The following is a 19329-nucleotide window of genomic DNA, read 5'->3' as shown; positions in this document are numbered from 1 at the left end:
CTTTTTTTTTTTTTTTTTTTTCAGTGTATTTGTTGCATGTGGCAGTCGGTCTCTGGTAGATAGACACTGACTGACACTTTCTGAAAGGCAAAATTATCTTGTTTTTTATTGAGGCATCTTATTTTAAGGAGGTGCCTTAATACTTGAGACGTGCTGTAAACACGGACTTTAACAGTACTTTTGGAAGAAAGGATAATATTACTGTACTTAAGGTAATAAGAATATGCATTGTAGTAACTTGGAGTCCTCGAGTGGAAGAATATGTGAATTTTTATGTGTTGCACACAGAACTTGCAAGGTTTTAGTCTGCGGTCAATCTTTGTGTTGCAACAGAACAACAGTTTCAACAGTGTTTATTTCTAGTGTTTCTCCAGTACAATCAGGAAAAATTTAAGACTTGCCCTTGAAGAACACATATTTCAGACTTCCATCTCCCGAGAAGTTGAATAGTTGCTTAGTTTTCTGAGTTGCTGCTGTTTTTCATATTTGGAGGCATTTCATAATGGAACAAATTAAACTGATGGCTGAAAAAAAAGCCCCACATCTAGAAACCTCTACATTTTTCTTTCTTCGGGTTTTTGAAATGTAGGTCAGTGACGAGTGCCACTGTTCTTTGAGAAAGCTTTCACATGAGTGGAGTGGGAGGCAGAGGATGTGGAGGGAGGCAGAAAAGTCAGTGGGAGGTATTGGCTGGGAGAGGAGGCAGGAGAAGTTCCATAGAAGAGATTGGGGGAGATAAAGAGAAATTAATTGTTCTGCAGGAACTCAGCTTGTATTAAAAAGATTTTCTTTTACTGTCCCTTATGGCTATGAAGAATATCTGTGCAGTATGAAAGCAGATTAGAAAACACAACACTCTGAGAATAGCATGTTTGCAGAAGATTAAGCTTGAGGTGTGAGCTTTCCCTTTTGTTTTAATTGATGTTCACTCATATACACCAGTGTGATGATTTAACGGTGAAAATTTCTAGGGTCAGTAATGTGAATCTGGAGTAAATATATCTGTAAGTATCTGTGTGGGGGTGGGAAGGTGGCTATAAACATGCATAAAGGACTAAGTTTGGGAGGAAAATCAGGGATTGTAAATAGCAATGTATACACCACTGTCAGCATGTACTGAGTTTCCTTTCCTGTAGCATAACAAATCAGACAAAATTGTAGCAACAGTTAATGCACTTTATTAACATAACACTATTTTACTTTGTTTTTTTCAGGATATAGTAGATCCTCGGAAACTGCCTCCTATGGTTGGCTGGAAGAAATACCCACTGTTTTTTGGGACTGCAATATTTGCTTTTGAAGGAATCGGTGTGGTAAGTGTTGAATTTGTGCTACAGTGGGATACAGGCAGTTTTACTCCTATTGTTATTTAAGTGTTTTTGTAAAAGCACGAATCTCCCGTGTTGATATGAAAAGGGTTAATTTATCTTGTCAGTAAGGCAAAATTTGACACAATATCTCCATCAAAGGGGAGTTTGGTGAATACCAATTGCTACTTGGACACATAGCACCTTCCTAAATTACAAGGATAACTTTCGTTCCGAATAGATTGAGACAGCAGTGTAATAATAACTGCTATCATAATATGCTATATAATAATATAATACTCAGCTAATAATATGATGATACTATAATTATAATGATTCAGCAGCTTAGTTTTAGGTGATGAGTATGTAAAAATAGAAACGTATTCAGCATCCTTCTGTTCCTTTGGGATCACAGAGGACAAAGAGATTTATTAGAAATGTATCATTCTTCCTGCTTCAAACTTATCTATAGATGTGACTTGATAGAGATGAGCATGATAAGAAAAGGATAGAAATTTCAGATTATTTTTTTAATTCATGGCCTCCTGACAAAGAAACTCCATTCCTCATTGTTTCCTGGAAGATATCAATTAACTAGATTTATAACTCTGAAAATTTAGTTTTTGAAAGTGGATCTTTTTTATTCTCTTACTCACTTCTTACTGTTTCTAAGGGCTTTCGGATTGCGTCTCACACTAGCAAAATTTGCAAGATAGTTAGTGCTTTTGTTCCACATGGCATATTTAAAAAAAAAAAGAGAGATAGCTAAAGAGGCTTCTGGGAATGGTAGGTCATAATGTTTTTAAACTATTGGGAAAATACTATATACACTTTATTTGTAACTAATATAATTACATACTTCAGCAACTGTTAGTGTATGCTTAAAACTAATAACACACTAAAAAAACCCCATCCCCAAATCTCAATCAAACCAACTGCAAACCAGTGTGCAGTTAATCTGAAATGATTGTCCATCATTGAAATAACACAGGAGAGATTTCAAATATTATGTTTTTTATTTTAGTTTCTCTGGAATTTTCAGCTCTGAATTAAATCAGAATATTTCACTTTGCTGCTGTATTACCACTGCCAGAAGAGCCGAATAGCAAAAGCTTTAACTAGGAGTTCGTTAAAAAGCTTTTTTTTTTATGTTACAAAAGTCTGTTTTCACACACAGTGTATGTGGATCTAGTGACTGTGAATCTCCATTTTTCAGACTGTTATCAGCTGTTTCTCAAACTGTGAACTGACCAATGCAGAGATTTAACTGCCATATATCAGAGTGTATCTAGACACCTTGCCTTTTGTCATCTGGAGGTTCTGTCACAGGAATCAGCCATTTGTCTGGGCTTGTTTGATGCCTTCAGGTCTTGGGCAAAAAAACTCTCATGCTCAGTGGATCAGACAGATTGGGCTACGCTGAGCTTGTTGCTCTTAAATTGTATAGTCTGCCTGGGACAGACCGCACTTAGTGCATGGGTGTAAATGCAGGTTGTGTGCAGTAGGTCTGATACGTGTCCCAGTTGTATTAGATTTGTTGCTCATGTGCTGTGTAGCACGTGGGTGTGTATTCATAGCCAGGAAATCCCAAATGAGAGCACTGTGAGCGTCAGGAAAGTGTTGGAAGGCTTACCATTTGGTACCGGTTGTTTATTGAAGTATATGTAGGGAATGGATTTATGTTAATTATCTTCTGGCATATTAGATCCTGCATTTAGAGAGCTCCTTTAATTTACATCAGCAGTAGTAACATTGACTTCTGATGTAAACCTTTAAAGAACCGCACAGAGCGTTGAGCTTGATTGAATCCCTGGTTGTTATTAATGACATCTTTAAGAACTCCAAACTTTTTTCCTTCTTTTATTCAAGAGCGGATAGAATCATAGAATGGTTAGGGTTCACTTGCATTGTACCTTTAAAACATAAAAATATTGCTTGATATTATTAGATATTAGCATTAGGCATTTATTGGATCTTTTTCTGTATAGGTTGTCTCAATTTCTTACTCGGTCATAGTTTACTTGCACTCTTAATTTGCTTTGAAGAGTGTTTTAGTTTTTTGACTTTGTTTACAAATTAATTAAATGTTTATGTTCATTATGGTTTGATATACTTTGTGTGCGTGTCCATTACACAAGACCATTAAAATAACGTCACTACTTTTACAAGTTAAAAATAATGTAAAAGTGAAAATCTAGAGCTTAATGTTTCTTCCTTATATGCAGAATGATCTTAATACATTTCTGCTTCTCGGGGTTACGTTGAACATGCAGAATGTTTGCTGTGCATTCTTGTGCTGTAGTTGCATGCACCATAGAGAAGACTCAAAGAAAAAAAGTATTTTATGGATTTGAATAATCAGAACTAAACAAAATTGTTGAGGCATGAAATAAAAAAAAATAGTAAAGCAAAGCAAGACAGACATTTCCACTTCACATAGTTAATATTTCCTACAATTCTTGCTGATTGATTTAATTGATAACTAGGTATTACAGCTCACTAAGTTACCATCGTAGACTGAACTGTGATATTTGTGTTTGTGACCTGTTGCAAATAAGAAGTGAAACACGTTTAAAATTCTTTCACGGAGATGTAAGCTGATGTGTTTTAATTCATGGTGCAATGGATTAAGAATGCTCACATACTCAACTGCTGTTGTATAGCTGATGTGTGATAACTCCTTACCCTGTGTTTTAATTACTGCCATTCCTAATCCATGTGGTTGTATTGTTTTGGTTAGGAAAAAGCCCTTGCTGTTTTATTAGATTTGCTCCTTACTCTGCTCTCTGGCTGCAGGCACCCAAATGGATTTACCTAATCTTGATCTTGTTAGAGACTTGATTTTAGATTTTATTCTGGAATATCTTGCGAATAACACTGATTACTCTGAAGGTATCTGAACGTTGCATTATAAACAGAAGCCTTAAGGTCTTAATTTTATCAGAAAAGTTGGTTATGGTTGATTCATTTTATGCAGTAAGTCGGCCTTAAACAGTTATGAGGCCTCATTTTTCCTTTTCCTTGATTCCAAGCATGCTTTATGCTAATTCATCCTGTAGTCCTCTGAGAGCTGCCAGACTGTTGAATGTTATGAACAGGGACAGCAAATAAAATTCTGAGTTTTTTGGGCTGGTTAAGTCATATTAAGCAGAAGCTGACAAGAGATGAAAAATGCCCTTGGTGTAGTTTCTCTCCCATCATTGTTCTGTGTAAAATGGACTTTCCTGCTAGGAATATTTAATGACCAACGATTTGAGTAGAGGAATAAAGATCTATAAGGCACAGTATAAACCAGTATACCTTAGCCATAGCAGTCAAGAGGTGTTTCTTTTTTTCAAAGGTACTTAACGGACTTTTTCATTAAGAGGGAAGTGGCTAATGTAAAAAGAAAATAATTGGCAGTTCGTAATGCCATGCTCAGAGTGGAAACAGGTTTGTCTGGGTTCTTTGAACCAAGTAACAGACTGCAAGGGAAATACTCTAGCACTGAATTTTTCATCCCATTGTTCCAAAAAGCTTTTTATATACTGATGTTTTTTTTTCTTTTCTTTTACTTTAGCACTTGCCATCACTTAAAGTATGATATAGTTCTTCAGTAACTCCATTAAAATTAATGAGACTAATTAAACAGAGGAGTCTAAAGTCCTGTTCAGTGTGGGCAGTGTGATTCAGGGAGTTGCAGTGATTCAGCAGAATCCTAGTAGGATTTTCTTGATCTTGAGAAAGGATATTTCTCTTTTAGGTTGTGTGTGTATGAACATGGGTTTTGGTTAAAATCTGTCATTAGCTTAGGACTGATTAGCTGTCCCTGTATAGTAAGAAAATCATGGAATCACAGAATTGTCAGAGTTGGAAGGGACCTGTAGAGATCATCTGGTCCAACTCCTCTGCTAAAGCAGGAACGCCTAGAGCACATCACTCAGGACTGCATCAAGGCGGGTCTTGAAGATTTCAGCAATATGGAAGTAATTCAGAGTGTTATTTCTTTGGCTATAGTTGATACCTAGATAAATAGACTTTAAGAACCTTGATCTTAGCTGAATTGTGTCTGTAATAATTCAAAGAAGGAAAGGTGCCCTGTTTACAACTGAAATACAGAATCTCAAATAAACCAAGCTCGTGCCTAGAAACCTAGTACTTGTGTAATAGTAAAAGCTAGTTAAATATTTCATCAGCTGGTGTTATATAACAATTTTGAGATATTTTCATTAAAACTAGAATTATTAATATGATGAATTGATGGCATTAATGTGATGAATTGAGCTGTTCATATCTGTCTGCAAGATCAATGTGAACTCTTATTTGGTGGCAGATTTGAACAATTTTGTCATTTTGCTAAGTCCAGACAAGTTGGTCGTTTGTCGCTCCAGCTACTATGAGCAGAAATAAGGTTGGTGCCATCAAAGGGCTGATTGACATGAATGCATGCTGAGCCCTGAGCGATGCTTGTAGTGGGATTTAAGGGTGCTGCAGTCTGTTACTTGTGCTGTTGGTTTCTTTGCTCCTGGTCTGAGTTGTTTGTAGAAATGGAGTCACAGGTGATTGGTATAAAGAGACCTTGCTGCAAATTGCTGAAACCAGGTGGTAACGATGGCTGTGTGCTACCGGGAGGCACTGGCAGCAGGGGTACCCAATGAACCCTAAATATCCAGTTAACAAACAGGAACGGAGAGCTCGCTACTGTCAATCTGGTGGTTATTCACCATGTTGAGAGTCATTTGGGGTTTTCAATACCTGTCAGTTAAGATATTAAGATCATCAGGGAGAGGGTGACCTTGTGAAAATTGTATTGACTAGTGGCATCAATACAGTTTGTAAAACAGTTGTAGCAACAGAAATGCAATACTTTTAACTGGGACTGTTTTAGATGTTTGATTTTGTTTTCATCTTTAAAGTGAGGATTTCTGTTCAGAAGGCAAAAATATATTGATTAGGAGATGGAGAAACTATATTCAGTCCTCTGAGGACCTTTTTAAGTACAGGGCTCTGCTAGGGATGGGAGAATCTGCAGCTGCTGCTTTCCCTCTGTGCTTTAGCTTCTCTTTGGCCCTGGGTTCCCTGTGCCAGCTGATGCTCCCTGCCAAATCACGGGGCTGCTGTTGAGGCCACAGAAAAGAGACTTTATTACTTCAACACTACTTGAATACAGGAGCTGCAGGTGATATAATGGAGCAAATATGTCTCTCACAGAACGTATAACATTATTTTGTAAGAACCATGTTCAAGAGCCTCTTCCATAATCCAAGGGTGAGTAGGTCTTTTTATAATGAATGTGAGATTTTTGTTGTGAAATTAAGAAGTAATTAAAAAGTCTGAGCACACTCAGACTGTGCCCAAAATTTAGTTAAACCTCTTGAGCATACTTTCCAGAAGAGTCTAAACCCAAGCCTTCAGGCTTGGATATGTCTGTAGCATTACCATGTGCAGGTAATAGCTTTGCATAATGTTATGCTTCTCTAATAGCAGTTGCACTTATTGAATATTTTGCTGTGAAAGTCTGATTGACTTTCTCATTTGAGGTGGAATGTGGAAGTGATATTTTAATATAAGCTTCAGGGGGAAGGAGATGAAATAGATTCATAACATTTAAACAAGATAGATATATTTTCTTCTCTATTACATATAAATATGCTAAGTTAAGTATGGTTTGTAGACTTGAGTGTGGTTTTTTCTTTTTCGTGTTGAGTGCTGCAGACTGAAGAATCTAGTGAAAATGTTACTTTCCAACATTAATTTCAGGTTTAGAAAATAAGGCTTCTGATATTTTACCCTATTACTTGAAGATGTCTATTCAAATTGTTTTTGAACTTGAATATCACAGCTTCACAGTAGAAAGTGGGGTGGTATTTGTATACCGAAGACAACAGGCTCTGGAATCATGAATCAGCAGCTAACCATTTCCAGGAGATTTAAAAAAAGAGAGAACAAAGTGGATTATAATTTCAAAATGTTGTTATTCTGAAAGTGGTAAGATTCTTCTGTTTGAATGTCGCCCTGTCTTAAGCAGAAAACTTGTCTGTTTTAAATATATGTGCAGTAGAGCTAGAGAGAGACTTATACTTCTTATGATTATTATACATATAACTAAGAAGCATAGTTAAATAATTTCAGGTAGAAACACTTCTTGTAGCTTGCTTTGCTACAATGCTAGGTAGCATTGCAGCGTGTGCATGTATATATATAAAACAATAAATAATGTCTATAACAATAAATAAATAAAGTTCTAATTTACCTCTAATGTTTTGTAAATTAAATCTACTGCATGTCCTAGAATCACTTACTTTTATTGTATCAAAAGTGGAAACGACAGTTTAAAAAAAAATAAGTCATTTTATTGTTTGGTTGAAAAATACTAGATATTAATAGAGCTATGATTTTGTCAAAGGACTTCTAAATCCATAATCTTGAATGTTCACTGAAAAATAGTGTTCCTAAATAAAAGAAATATATTATGAGTACATGTTCTCCTGGATTTGAAAGAGCATCATCCACTGTAAAGCACTTCCATGAGCGTCAGTAGTGGCACTCCAATAGACATTGTGGCTTAAAAATTGTATTGATTTGTCAAGTGTGGCAGAAAAAATAAGTCCTAAAGGAAAAGTGTCATAATGGTGAAGGTATTCAAAGGAAGAAGATTATAGGAAGGTGCTACATTGTGTATTTGTCAACTTGTCTCGTACTTGAGCTGTTTGAGCGCTTCACAGCAACAGCAAAGAGTAGTTGATCTGTCAAGGTGTCGGGCTCTTATGTCAAATGGGAACATATGAAGCTTTCTGTTTTTCTAAGAAAAGCAAATAGAATCATCAGTGTCTTCCCTTCCTTCTCCTATTTTGGATGGATTTTTTTTTTTTTTTTTTTTTTAAGAATAGGATGGTTATTTTTTTTGACAATGGTCATGTTGAAATGGAAGATGTGAATCACAGACGCCTTTATATTGCTGACCTTTCTATGCTGGGGTCCTGTTCGTTTTTAACTGTTTCAGTCCAGGATTGTGCCTGGCTGTTTTCAATGTTCCTTACCTCAGGATAGAGAAATTTCTGTATTTATATTTGTAAAACTTCATAGGATCCTTAATCCTATGTATTTCCTATGATACTCTATGATCCTCAGTGGAGAACATTGTAATTTATTTATTAACTTTTATACAGTCATGGAGTTTGCTCAGCCCCGTGCAGGACCCTGGAATGTGCATGTACTTTGTCCCATGTCACTTTACAAGCTAAAGCAACGTATGGGCAGAAAACCGTTTTGGGTAAAAGTCAAAAGACCTTTTGGGAAGACCTTTTCTCCAAAATATTTATATTGCAATAGATTAATGTTCATATGTTGTTTGGCTGCTGCCTACAAGAAGCAGATATGGATAAGTGAGAACTTTGTGATCATTGTAATTTTTTTAAAAGTGATTTAAATGTGTTATAGTTTTTGATCGTTGGCTGGCATAAATGACCAAGTATCATTGCAGCTTTGGGAAAATTCATTTTTAACTCTTGGGCCAGAAAGAGTCCAGTAATACTTGGTCATGTAGTTTATCTTTCTGTACTATTGCAGTGACATGTACTCTCCAGCAACACTTGTGTTTCTAACTCATGTTTTCTTCTATCGCTTACCTTGTGGAAATTTGGAGAGTAGAAGAAGCTACAGAGGACATGTAGAATATGGTTTTGAGTAGTCCATAGGCTGCAGGCCCTATATGCAGTGGGGGGGACTAAAGCTCAAGAGTATGGCTGGAACTGTCTGACTAATTAGGAAAAGAATTTTCTACTGACATATTTTTTGCTGGATAAAATTGCATACTAATGTAAAGAAGAGCAAAGCATATAGTGCTTCGATGATTTTGACAGGACAAATATTTTAAGATCGTGACAGAACTAAGATGCTGCTTTTTAGCTTTCAGTTTGCATAGTAGGCAAGTATTTTAGATTTCATTCACAAATAAAGCCAGATAGGACACAATAGTACACAAACTTACATAGCTTCCCTTAAATTTCAGAGCGAGCTAAAGATTAAATAAATGTCATAAAGGAGTGATAAATAAGCTCTTAGGCATAGAAAAGTAAAAAGGAAAACATGGTCTCTGGAGAAAAGGCCAGGTTCAGGTGAAAAATTAATGTAAAGTAATCTTACTTATTAATAAAATAACCTAAGTTTTGGAAATTGCCTTTCAAAGGGGAGAGAAAAGTAATTCTACTGTGAGGACATAAAATGTCATTGATTCTCCCTCTGTTTCCAGGTCCTGCCATTGGAGAACAGAATGAAGGACACCACGCGTTTCCCACAGGCACTGAACATTGGCATGGGAATAGTCCTGGCCTTGTACATCTCACTGGCCACTCTGGGCTACCTGCGCTTTGGGGATGAAATCAAAGGCAGCATCACTTTAAACCTGCCACAAGATATATGGTAAGCACATATGTGACTTAAATCCAGTAATCTAGATGGCACAAACATTGCAAAAGTGGTTCCGTGCCTCAGTGCTGTCGTGCTTGTAACTGGTATGGGCTCAAACTCTTTTAAAAGTGTCCTCTCTCTGTGCCTCCTACAGCTGAGCTATGACCCTAGCCAGCCATTTCTTGCATATTAAAAAGAATTTCAAATGGAACAGATCAATGATCTTTGCAGTATTTTGTCTCTAGCAGAAGCTAGTTCCAGGCGTATTGAAGGAGGGAATAAGCAGTTTGCAGCCAGCTGTATTGCAGTTCTGAAACCAGCTAATATTACCTTGGATATTGTGGTCATGTAGTGGCCTTTTTAGTGGCATCCCTAAGTTTAGCAGATAAACTACTGGAATAGAAGACACCAAAGCTGAATAGATGACATCAAAGCTGGATAGATTTGTAGTTCAGATGCAAGTCTATGGATAATGGCTTCTAGTCAGGAAAATCAAGCTTTTGCTTTCCAGTGTCTCAGGGATATTACAATTTTTATTAAGTTTGTTTTTTTTTTTTTTTAATGCTATGAGTCTTCCACATGTCATATACTGAAGAAGCACTGAAGACTATGTCAGCTGGTGCATTGCTTGTTCTGTATGTATCTATGGATGGATATATACTGTAACTAGTAATTTAAATTCCTCCTAATTTTTTAGTACCTTTATGTCCGATTGGCCTAAAATTTGGTATATCACCAGTGTACAAGTCTAAAAGCTGAAAAAAGTTATTTTAATGTTTTCATTCTGATCAAGTAATATCTTATATGTTGTATGCTTATATCTACTTGTTCGGTGTCTGTTGTGATAGCATATTGAAGTAGTGAAATCCCAAATTCTGTGAAACACACTGCTTTGCTGGACTGAATGCTGACTCCTTTTTTTTTTTTTTCTCTTTGAAGAGAGTAGAACACATATAAAGAGTGTTCTTAATTTTCAACTGTTACTTTTTCACTCTCTTTTTTCCATTTTAATTTCTTGGAGTCAGTATGAGCTATGCTTTTTTAATACTCTTGAAAAGTTTTGTTTAGTTGCCTCACCTATAAATACATGATAATAAAATGCATCTTGAAAGATGATTGGTTTTTTCAGTTGCTAGAATTTTCATGTGTCTGTTTTTGCTTTTTTGCTTGTTTTATCTTTGTATGGAGATTTGGGCTTCAATTTTTTGCCCGTTTTTTCCTATTTTTTCCCCATAGTTCTGTTTTTTGAGGCATATTACTCATATATATGTTTCCTTTCATTGGACATAAAGTAAAAAAACCTGGAAGTATTCCAACATTACTGCATCCATTCTGTCTATATGATGCATCTGAGAAGGAAAATACTTCCATTTGTAATATTACATGGTATTGCTCATTGTTGATACGATTAGTGAAAAGTTTGTTTTAAATGGTAGATCTGGGTTTATTTGTGCCTTAAGTGCTCTTAAAGGAGGAGGAGTGAGAGGAATGTGGAATATAAGGTGAAGGTGCTCACTCTTGCTTCTTGCTGCACTCATGCAAGCAACAGGATTCTCTGTGATATATGTATTATAAATATTATTCTCCTGTAATATTCTGAAGCCCTGCTGTCGAACAGGGCTGTTCAAATAAGAGTTTTCAAATAGCTCTTGGCTACAGTGCAGATGGGATGATAATATGATATTTATCCTGATGGTTTTATAGACCTACTGCAAAGAAAGATAATAAAAGAGATGGAAACTGGTGTTCTTTAAGGTGAAGAATTGGCATTATGAGTTTAATAGCCTCAGAGCTGCCCTGGGCAAAGTCATCTGTTTTTGTCTTACCTTGGATAGTACCCCAGAGCACCAAACAAAATCAGAAGGAGAAGCAGCTCAGTGGTACGCCCATGGGTGGTGATGTACGGTGCTATTGCTGTGCAGTACTGCCCGATAGAGTACTGATGAGCAAACGTGTGCAATTAACTGTGCTACCAAAAACAAATTTCCAGCCAACCATATGACAGTGTTTTGTCATTTGATCCTCATATAAAAAGCCAGTAAGTGGCCTGATTGAACTAGAGAAACGCAAAGAGCGGATGAGTTTTTGTAAGAAAGCAGTCATGCGAAAGCTCCTGGAACGTAGCAAAGCAGTGAGGCTTGGCTTATGTGTTTAATTCCAGCTGGGCAATCCTTGTCTTAAAAATAAGCCTTTCCTGATAAAGAAAATCTAAATTCTACTGCTTTTTGAGTTTTAGTTGATGTCTCACAGGTGAATTGACCAGAAGGCATATACAGACCAGTTAAGTCCTTAAGTTTTAGTTAAGTAGGGGGCTGCTTTATTCTAAAAAACATTCTCCTAGATTAGAGCTTTTGGAGAAGAGACTTGTTACAGTTCTAGTTTAAACGTGTCTTGGAGCACAAAGCATTGGTCAGCATGATATATTAATTAGAATATGTTGAAAATTGACTATGAAAACAGTAGTTCTCAGCTTTTTTTTCCTGATCTTTAACAACAACAACTTTCTAGAGTCAAGGAATTCTATTTTATTGCATTAAATAACTGAGAGGACACACGGGCAGAGACTGTAGTTTACCTGACTTATTCATGATCACAAAGTGCCTCCAGACTGAAGCCAAGTAAGCTATTTATAGACAAAAAGCGCATAGAATCATAGAATGGTTAGAATTGAAAGAGACCTTAAAGATCATCTAGTTCCAACCCAACCTTCCACTAGACCAAGTTGCTTAAAGCTTCATCCAACCTGATCTTCAGCACTTCCAAGGATGGGGCATCTGCAACTTCACTGGGCAACCTGTTCCAGTGTCTCACCACCCTCATAATAAAAAATTCCTTCTTTGTCCTCGGCTAGGGTCTCATCTTCTTGAGGCTGAAGGTTCTTTCCAACATCTGTTCTTCATTAATCTATAAGTGACAGTCTTTGTGCTGTAATCCCCTTACTGTAAATCCCAAAGGTTAGCTACCATGCAAATATTATAGCATATAAAGTTCAACACGATGTTACGTGGTACTAGTTCAAACAGTAGCTAAGCATAGTTAATGCCAAGTCTAGCTGTAGTGATATACAAGTTTTGTCACACTAGTTTCTAATTTTTTCCCCTTAAAAGAGATACAACGAAATCTAAAATGTAGAGTTGGAGAGAGACAGGCTTTTGTTAACTTCCTTTAGCACATATGAATGATTTAGAATTTTTTCTAGCCTTAGGGGGCACTCCTTCAAATTTAAATAAATAAAATTTCCCGAGGTGCCTCCTTCCCAGAGTGACAAATCTTTTTAAGCACACTTTGTGAATATGTAGAAATCTGGAGGATATTTGTGTTGGTCTTTAAAATGGCCAATGTTTATTGCCACTGTGGAATGTTTATCAATGTACAGCTTATATTTGATGTGAATTTGGAATTTTTTTTTCCAAAAAACTGCCCATTGATTAACTTGTTCTTTAAATTTATTCACTTATGATTGTGGAATATTGATTATTTTTTTTGACTTTGGCTCATATTTTGGTAGCATGGTTATCTTCTGCAGTTTCATAGGCAGTTATAACTTGCAAGCAGATAATGTTATCTTCTTGTTTGCTAGGGGGAAAAATAATTTTTTTATATATATAGCCTTAGTGCCATTAGCAAGCCAATTCTTTATGAAGAATTTGCAATTTCTATCAATTTGCAATCTGTGATTCTGTGATTTGCATGAACGTGTGTAAATGTTTTCAACAGGTTGTATCAGTCTGTAAAAATTCTGTACTCCTTTGGGATTTTTGTGACCTATTCGATTCAGTACTACGTCCCTGCAGAGATCCTCATTCCAGCTGTCACCTCCAAAGTGGAGCAGAAGTGGAAGTTACTCTCTGAGCTTGTGGCCAGAGCACTATTAGTCTGCTCAACCTGTAAGTATGTGCAGAACATCCATAAAATAGCTCGCTATTACATGTTGTTGGGGACCTGCTTATTTAAATACATGTTTTGTTATTTATTTTTCTGTAGGCTAGCAAACCTGAAATTTCATTTCAATGATTCAGTATGTTTTGACTTGTGAATCTAACGTTGCATTTGTATTTTAACTGTTTTTTTATGTGTGATCAATTATTTGACAACTATATCTTTTTCCAATAGTACTCTGAAGCTGCCAACTTGAAAATAATTTTCTTAGAATAATATTTTTCCAGTGATTTTATAATCACTGGCAAACACAGGTTCCTGGTCAAAGTGTTTGTGGAAGGCTGCTTAATTTTGGTGATAATGCTCCACAATAGTTTAGTATCTCTGCCCTCAGTGCCTGTCACTTCTATTGTTTTTCTCGCTTTCCCCCCACTCTTCCCATCGCTCCTCCTGTGTCCCTGCCTGTCTCAGAGTCTGGATATCACCAGCAGTAATTGGCAGCACTCCTTGGATGGTGAGCCATGACCTCATCTAGGAATCAATATTCCTGAAGATAATAACCTGAGGAGGAAGTTTAGGTTTGTCTTTACAGCTCCCATCTGAAGTGCTGAATAACATAGGAAACTTTTCTCAAAGATGTTTTAAAAAAAATTGTTTCTAATACAGAGCTGGCTTCTTGACTCCACCATTTGTACTGAAATGAGCTGTTTCCCTTAAAAAGAACAAAAGCTGCCAAACAAAAAATCCCAAGCCTTTTTTTTAGGGGGGAAATATTGATGAAAAAGTAGAATTTAGTTTTTGTTGGCTCTGTTCTGTCTCTACTGGTGAGTACTGACCAGTGATCGGTATGCTGGATGGCAGTCAATGGTTGTCTGCTGTGAGAGAGAACTTGAACATCCAGTGAAGCCTTAAGGTCAAGCCTGTTGAGAGAAACAGTTCAATGTTGGTGCAATTTAATTATTGCAGTAAGCAAAGGGAAATATCATTGATCTAGTAACTTGCTGCTCTGAAAATACATCTGCTATGTGAAATTAAAAAAAAAAAGTGAAAACTTTCTTGCATAGTGAAGTGCTGATCTCCTGAAGCACCATGTAGCCCATGTTCTGCTTCTAGTGTTCATGGTGTGTTGCAAACCTGTTCAGATTTTAAGACTGAGGGTAGATAAATAGCCCTTGTAATACCTGAGAAACATCTAGATCAAGCTGCTTCAAGCTCCAAAATGCTTTTTAGTGTCTCTCTAGGACACCAGTAAACTCTCCAGCCTTAATCATCTTGGTATTATGAGGCCCTCAACTTCCACTCGTTCTCTGTTTTATGTGCCCCTTATAGCCTGCCATGAAAACGGTATCTCAATACATTTGAAAAGCTAAAACCCTTGTAGATCCAAAGTGTTGTTTATAGCTGAAGGCTTCCAGTGTTTATAGGTGAAAAAGATGCTTTCAGCAATGTGTCTGAGAGAAGAGCCTGTGGTGAATAGGTTTGAAAACACATTTGCCTGTTTGACTTTGGAGAATTAGAAATGACTCTATGATATTCAGCCCTAAGTGGTTTTTTTCCTTAATTTTATTATTGAGCTTTGTACTTACTGGGTAGTCTGGGAGGGCAAAGCTGGGGAAAAATCTCCCAAGAAATGGAAGTAGAAAAAGAAAGAGAATTAACTTTAAAATCTGGAAGAGGAGTCTGCAAAAGTTAAAAGGAAATGAAGCAAATCAGAAGTTGGGGTACCTTGTGAGCATGACCTGAAAATGGAGTGGTTGCCTATAGGATATGATTAACTCCAGTTGGATGAATTGGGACAGGAAGAATCAAATCCACCATGAATTGTGGTAGGTCCCTTTTCCCAGTGGTATGTTGACATGTATTCTGTTTTATTCTTTTTGTTTTCATGCAATTGTGCATTGTGATTTTTTTCAGATTTTTTTTTAATTAAAAACCAGCAGCTAATGGCCTTTCTTTTCTGAAGGCATAATAAATACTTTTAAATGATTCAGTATAAAGTGAATGCTCTATCTTTATTTCTTTTTAAAAAATGTGTGTAGTGAGATTGGACCTGGTTTGTGCCCTAGAAAATACTCTGTGATGCGAATCTCTAAAACAGACCTGCTGAAGTGTTACTGAGATGTTTGAGGGTATTAGATTGTTTGCTGCAAGGCACAGAAAGATAAAACTAGGAGTTTCCTCTTAAATGTTTTATATTTTCCAGGCTGTTGTGTGATATGTTGTGTTTATCCTAAATGTCATTTCAGTTTTTTTCAAGTAGTTTCTACAAATGCTATGCATGCAGTATCTATAATGCTTTTTCTCCAGCAATTGTGTGTGTGGGCTCCTGTGCTTACACTCCTCTTCTATTTGTCAGTTTTCATTGAAGCATTGGTTATAAATCAGAATTGATAGGGCTTTGCTTTCAGTAGGTGCACACCGTGGTTCTGAAAATGATTCAGAAAAGTGTTTCCTTATTAGAAAGAAAAAGCCTGAAACGTTTTAAATTGAGTTTTTAAAATTAAATGGTTCTGGTATCAGTGACAGAATATGTTGTAATGTCTGGACAACTCAGAGATCGTACACTGATTAAAGGGACTCTGCCTGCTTGAAAATAATTCTCTAAAAAGAGAAACTTCAGCTGTGTTATAACACATTAGCTTATTAAGAGAAGACTGGAAGAATCAGTTATTACTGATTTGGGGGGCTTTTGTATTTCTCAAATAAAAATCAATGAGGTCATGGTTTTATTGTTACAGTGTATCAGAAACTTTGCTGGGATAAAGCATACCCTGGACCTTTTTGTTTTTGTTTTGCCTGGTAAGGTTTGCTATAAGTAGGAGCTTGAAAAATGAGTGCAGATGTAACATGCATCCAAAAAACCATGTGCCGTGCTTATGGTTTTTCATTATTTACTTGCTCTGTTTTGCATACTTAGCATTGCAGGAGGATAATCACAAGTAAATTATGTATTTTTAAATTTGCATGTTCTGCTTCCTCTGCTCTTGTTCCACAAAAAGACAGTTGACCCTTAATGCCACTAGTCCGAGGCAAGCCTTAAGCCTGGGGCAGGGGAAGAGCGTCCCCAGCCCTTGGGAAGCACGTGGCTGGGCTGGCCGGTTGTCACCCAGGGAGTAGGTCCATCTTTGCTCCCTGAGCCATTCCCAAGGAGCAGTGAGATCACCCGGACTCTCTTTCTAGACAGAATCGGTAGTTAAAGCTGTTCAAAAGATTGTTTTCTACCATATTGGAAAGGAAATTACAAATAGATTTAAGAACAATGTTTGCAGTAGCTGTCTGAAATTTTACATCTGTTCTTAGCAGCTTTTTCAAGACTCTGACACGGTATTATTCAAGATAAGTGCAAAATCTAGGGAGTATTTTTGCTGGGAGAGTGCTGGACTGGCAAAAGTATGCTTTTCCTTTGTTTATAGCCCCTTGTTTATACATTTTGAACAAGGAAATGGTGAGGGGAAATGATTTAAAGCACCTTGTTTCCCTGCTGCTTTTCTCTCTTCTTCCAATGTAGTTTAATGTTAAAACAACATCATAGTGTTGCATGCATAAAATTGCAAGTCAAACTGAATTGTAAGGAAAAGGAGGGGGAGGAAGAGTTTCCACTTCATGTCGTGTAGAACACTTCTCTCCATTTCATTTGCAAGAGATGTGCATCTCTTCATCTTTGCTTGGGTTTCACCATGTAAGGTGTGGCACATTGGAAGATGTCACCATAGTTCATGAATCATAACATGGAATGGTTGTTTTACAAACTCAGGTGAGCACCCTGTGCACTGACTGGAGGGATGAGCAAGGCTTCTGGTGAAAGTCCAGAGTAGAGCTGGAGACTGGGTTTGGTAGTTGTTGAAAGGAGGTGAGAGCTACGATTGAAAGGTGGACTAACCATCACTGTGGGGGACAAAGTTACAAAGTAGGGACACATACAAACAGAATGGGGCAAGAGCCACCATAGGATTTGGAAAGACCTGAGGACAGATATGGAGGTGCAGTGCTGTGTGGATGCTCACTGGTTGTGCTTGGAAGTTCATTACTACAGGAGTCCTCCAGACACTTGCCTAAGGACTTCCAGCAGCTGCCTGCATTGCTGCCTTTGCCTGGTGACTTGCCAGCTTTGTTCTTTGGTGGGTCAATTCAGCTTATTGTAACATTATAGAGATAGTCCTTGTAAGACACGAGGACGGAAAAATCTATCTGATGGTGCTCAGAAAGTACAACCACATCCTTATAGTTTCAGTAGGTTCTGTTACTTTTGCGTATGAATTTTTATTTGAAGTGTAAATGCTCCTCATTTATTTCTCTCACAGATTTTACTTAGTGTATGTGGTGTTTGAATGTCAGAAAACTTCAATACTTCGCAATATTTGTCAGGGTGGAATTTTCACAATGCTGAAAGTATTTGCCCTGATTTTGTATCTTTAAAACACGTCACAAAAATAGTTTGGATCTGTGTTTGCTGCTTGGATAAAGGTTGGGCACTGTGTCTGTGCCCATGCGATGGGGTTGTGGCTACTGCATGTTGGCATTAACCATTTGAAAGTGAAGCTTTTTAGTTTGCTTCTGAAGGAACTGGACCATCCTGGCCGAGTTTTTAGAAGTTTTATTAATATTCTTACATAGAACAGTATACGTTTTCTTTTTGGAGAGACTAGTTTGGGAGAACAAGAAGAAACTCTTCTACCTAAACAAGACCTGTTTTGTGCATTGCTTGAAGTAAGCTGCCTTTATATCATGGTGAGATCACATAATTCTGGAATGGGAGATTTTGGAGAGGTTTTGTTGAGCCACGGTTAACTCTCCTGTGTTAACTGCAAAATATGGTGAGCACATTGAGATTGAGAGGAGATGTAGAGATCATCAGCTTCATCTGATGCATTCAACCAAGCGTTAGTCATATTGATGCTAAATAGCATCAAATATATTCACTTCTATTGATGCTTCTCAGTGAAAATTGTGGTTAAAAAAATTCAGGATGGGGGCAAGAATATACATTTCTAGTTGAATTTAAATGTAAATTTCCTGCTTACTGTCTAGCAAAGACTTACTCATGTCTTCTGCCAGAAGGGCACTAAAATTAAATTGTTCTTGCTGGAGGTGTTGGAAGAATTTAAAAAAGAAAATAAAAAATGAAGTACTGAGAAAATAATTTTCATCTGCATGGTGGCAGCAAATCCATGAAGTAAAGGAATAAAATAGAAAAGAACAATTTAAGCAGTACTTCAGATTTTAAAGAATAAGTTGCGTTTGATTTATAGTTTCAAGATAGGAGTAAAAGAAGTTTTTCTGTGAATTGGTAAAAGCTGCTGAAGAGCATCAGCAAATATAATGAGGAAAATTGGAGTTGAGAGTTGGCAGTACCTTTCATCCACACAAGAAATATAGGTGTTTTTTAATAGCTTAGTTTGGAGCTGCATTCCTGCAGCCACAGTGCTCCTGTTAAAATGAAAATGAAGAAATACTGCATTTAAATGTGGATGTGGAGATACTGGTTGAATTGCCAGCTGTTTTGATTGTTAGCTTGAAATGAAACAAATGTAATTGAATGGCGGATCCAGCTGAGCATGAACTGAGCTGTTAGTGAGCTGCTTTCCATTAAAAAAAATTAGTCTGAGTAATTATACCAGGTAAATAAATGCATTATTCAGTTGAACTTATCAGTTATGCTTCTATAAATATTTCCCCATTTTAACTGTATCTGATTTTAGGAAAGAACGGTTCTTAACGCTGAACAATTAGACATGAGATAACGCAATGTTTATGG

At 36.8% G+C, this 19329-nt stretch overlaps 1 protein-coding gene across 3 annotated transcripts in view; it reads left to right on the top strand.

Moving 5' to 3' along the window:
- Window positions 1-19329, top strand: part of SLC36A4 (solute carrier family 36 (proton/amino acid symporter), member 4) — an 87445-nt gene that overhangs the window by 20445 nt on the left and 47671 nt on the right. For 2 of the 3 annotated variants that reach the window (XM_014958361.1, XM_014958360.1), the window contains exons 8-10: window positions 1215-1313; window positions 9538-9707; window positions 13413-13582. In XM_014958361.1, coding sequence (XP_014813847.1) covers window positions 1215-1313; window positions 9538-9707; window positions 13413-13582 — 439 coding nt within the window. Of the gene's footprint in view, window positions 1-1214; window positions 1314-9537; window positions 9708-13412; window positions 13587-19329 lie in introns of all 3 variants that reach the window. The other variant, XM_014958362.1, reaches the window with a different exon arrangement.

Source organism: Calidris pugnax, unplaced genomic scaffold (assembly GCF_001431845.1).
Source record: "Calidris pugnax isolate Ruff unplaced genomic scaffold, ASM143184v1 scaffold252, whole genome shotgun sequence".
In the NCBI taxonomy this organism is placed as follows: Eukaryota; Metazoa; Chordata; class Aves; order Charadriiformes; family Scolopacidae; genus Calidris; species Calidris pugnax.
The sequence above is the reverse complement of the archived record's forward strand: the minus strand, read 5'-3'. Positions and strand labels throughout refer to the sequence as shown.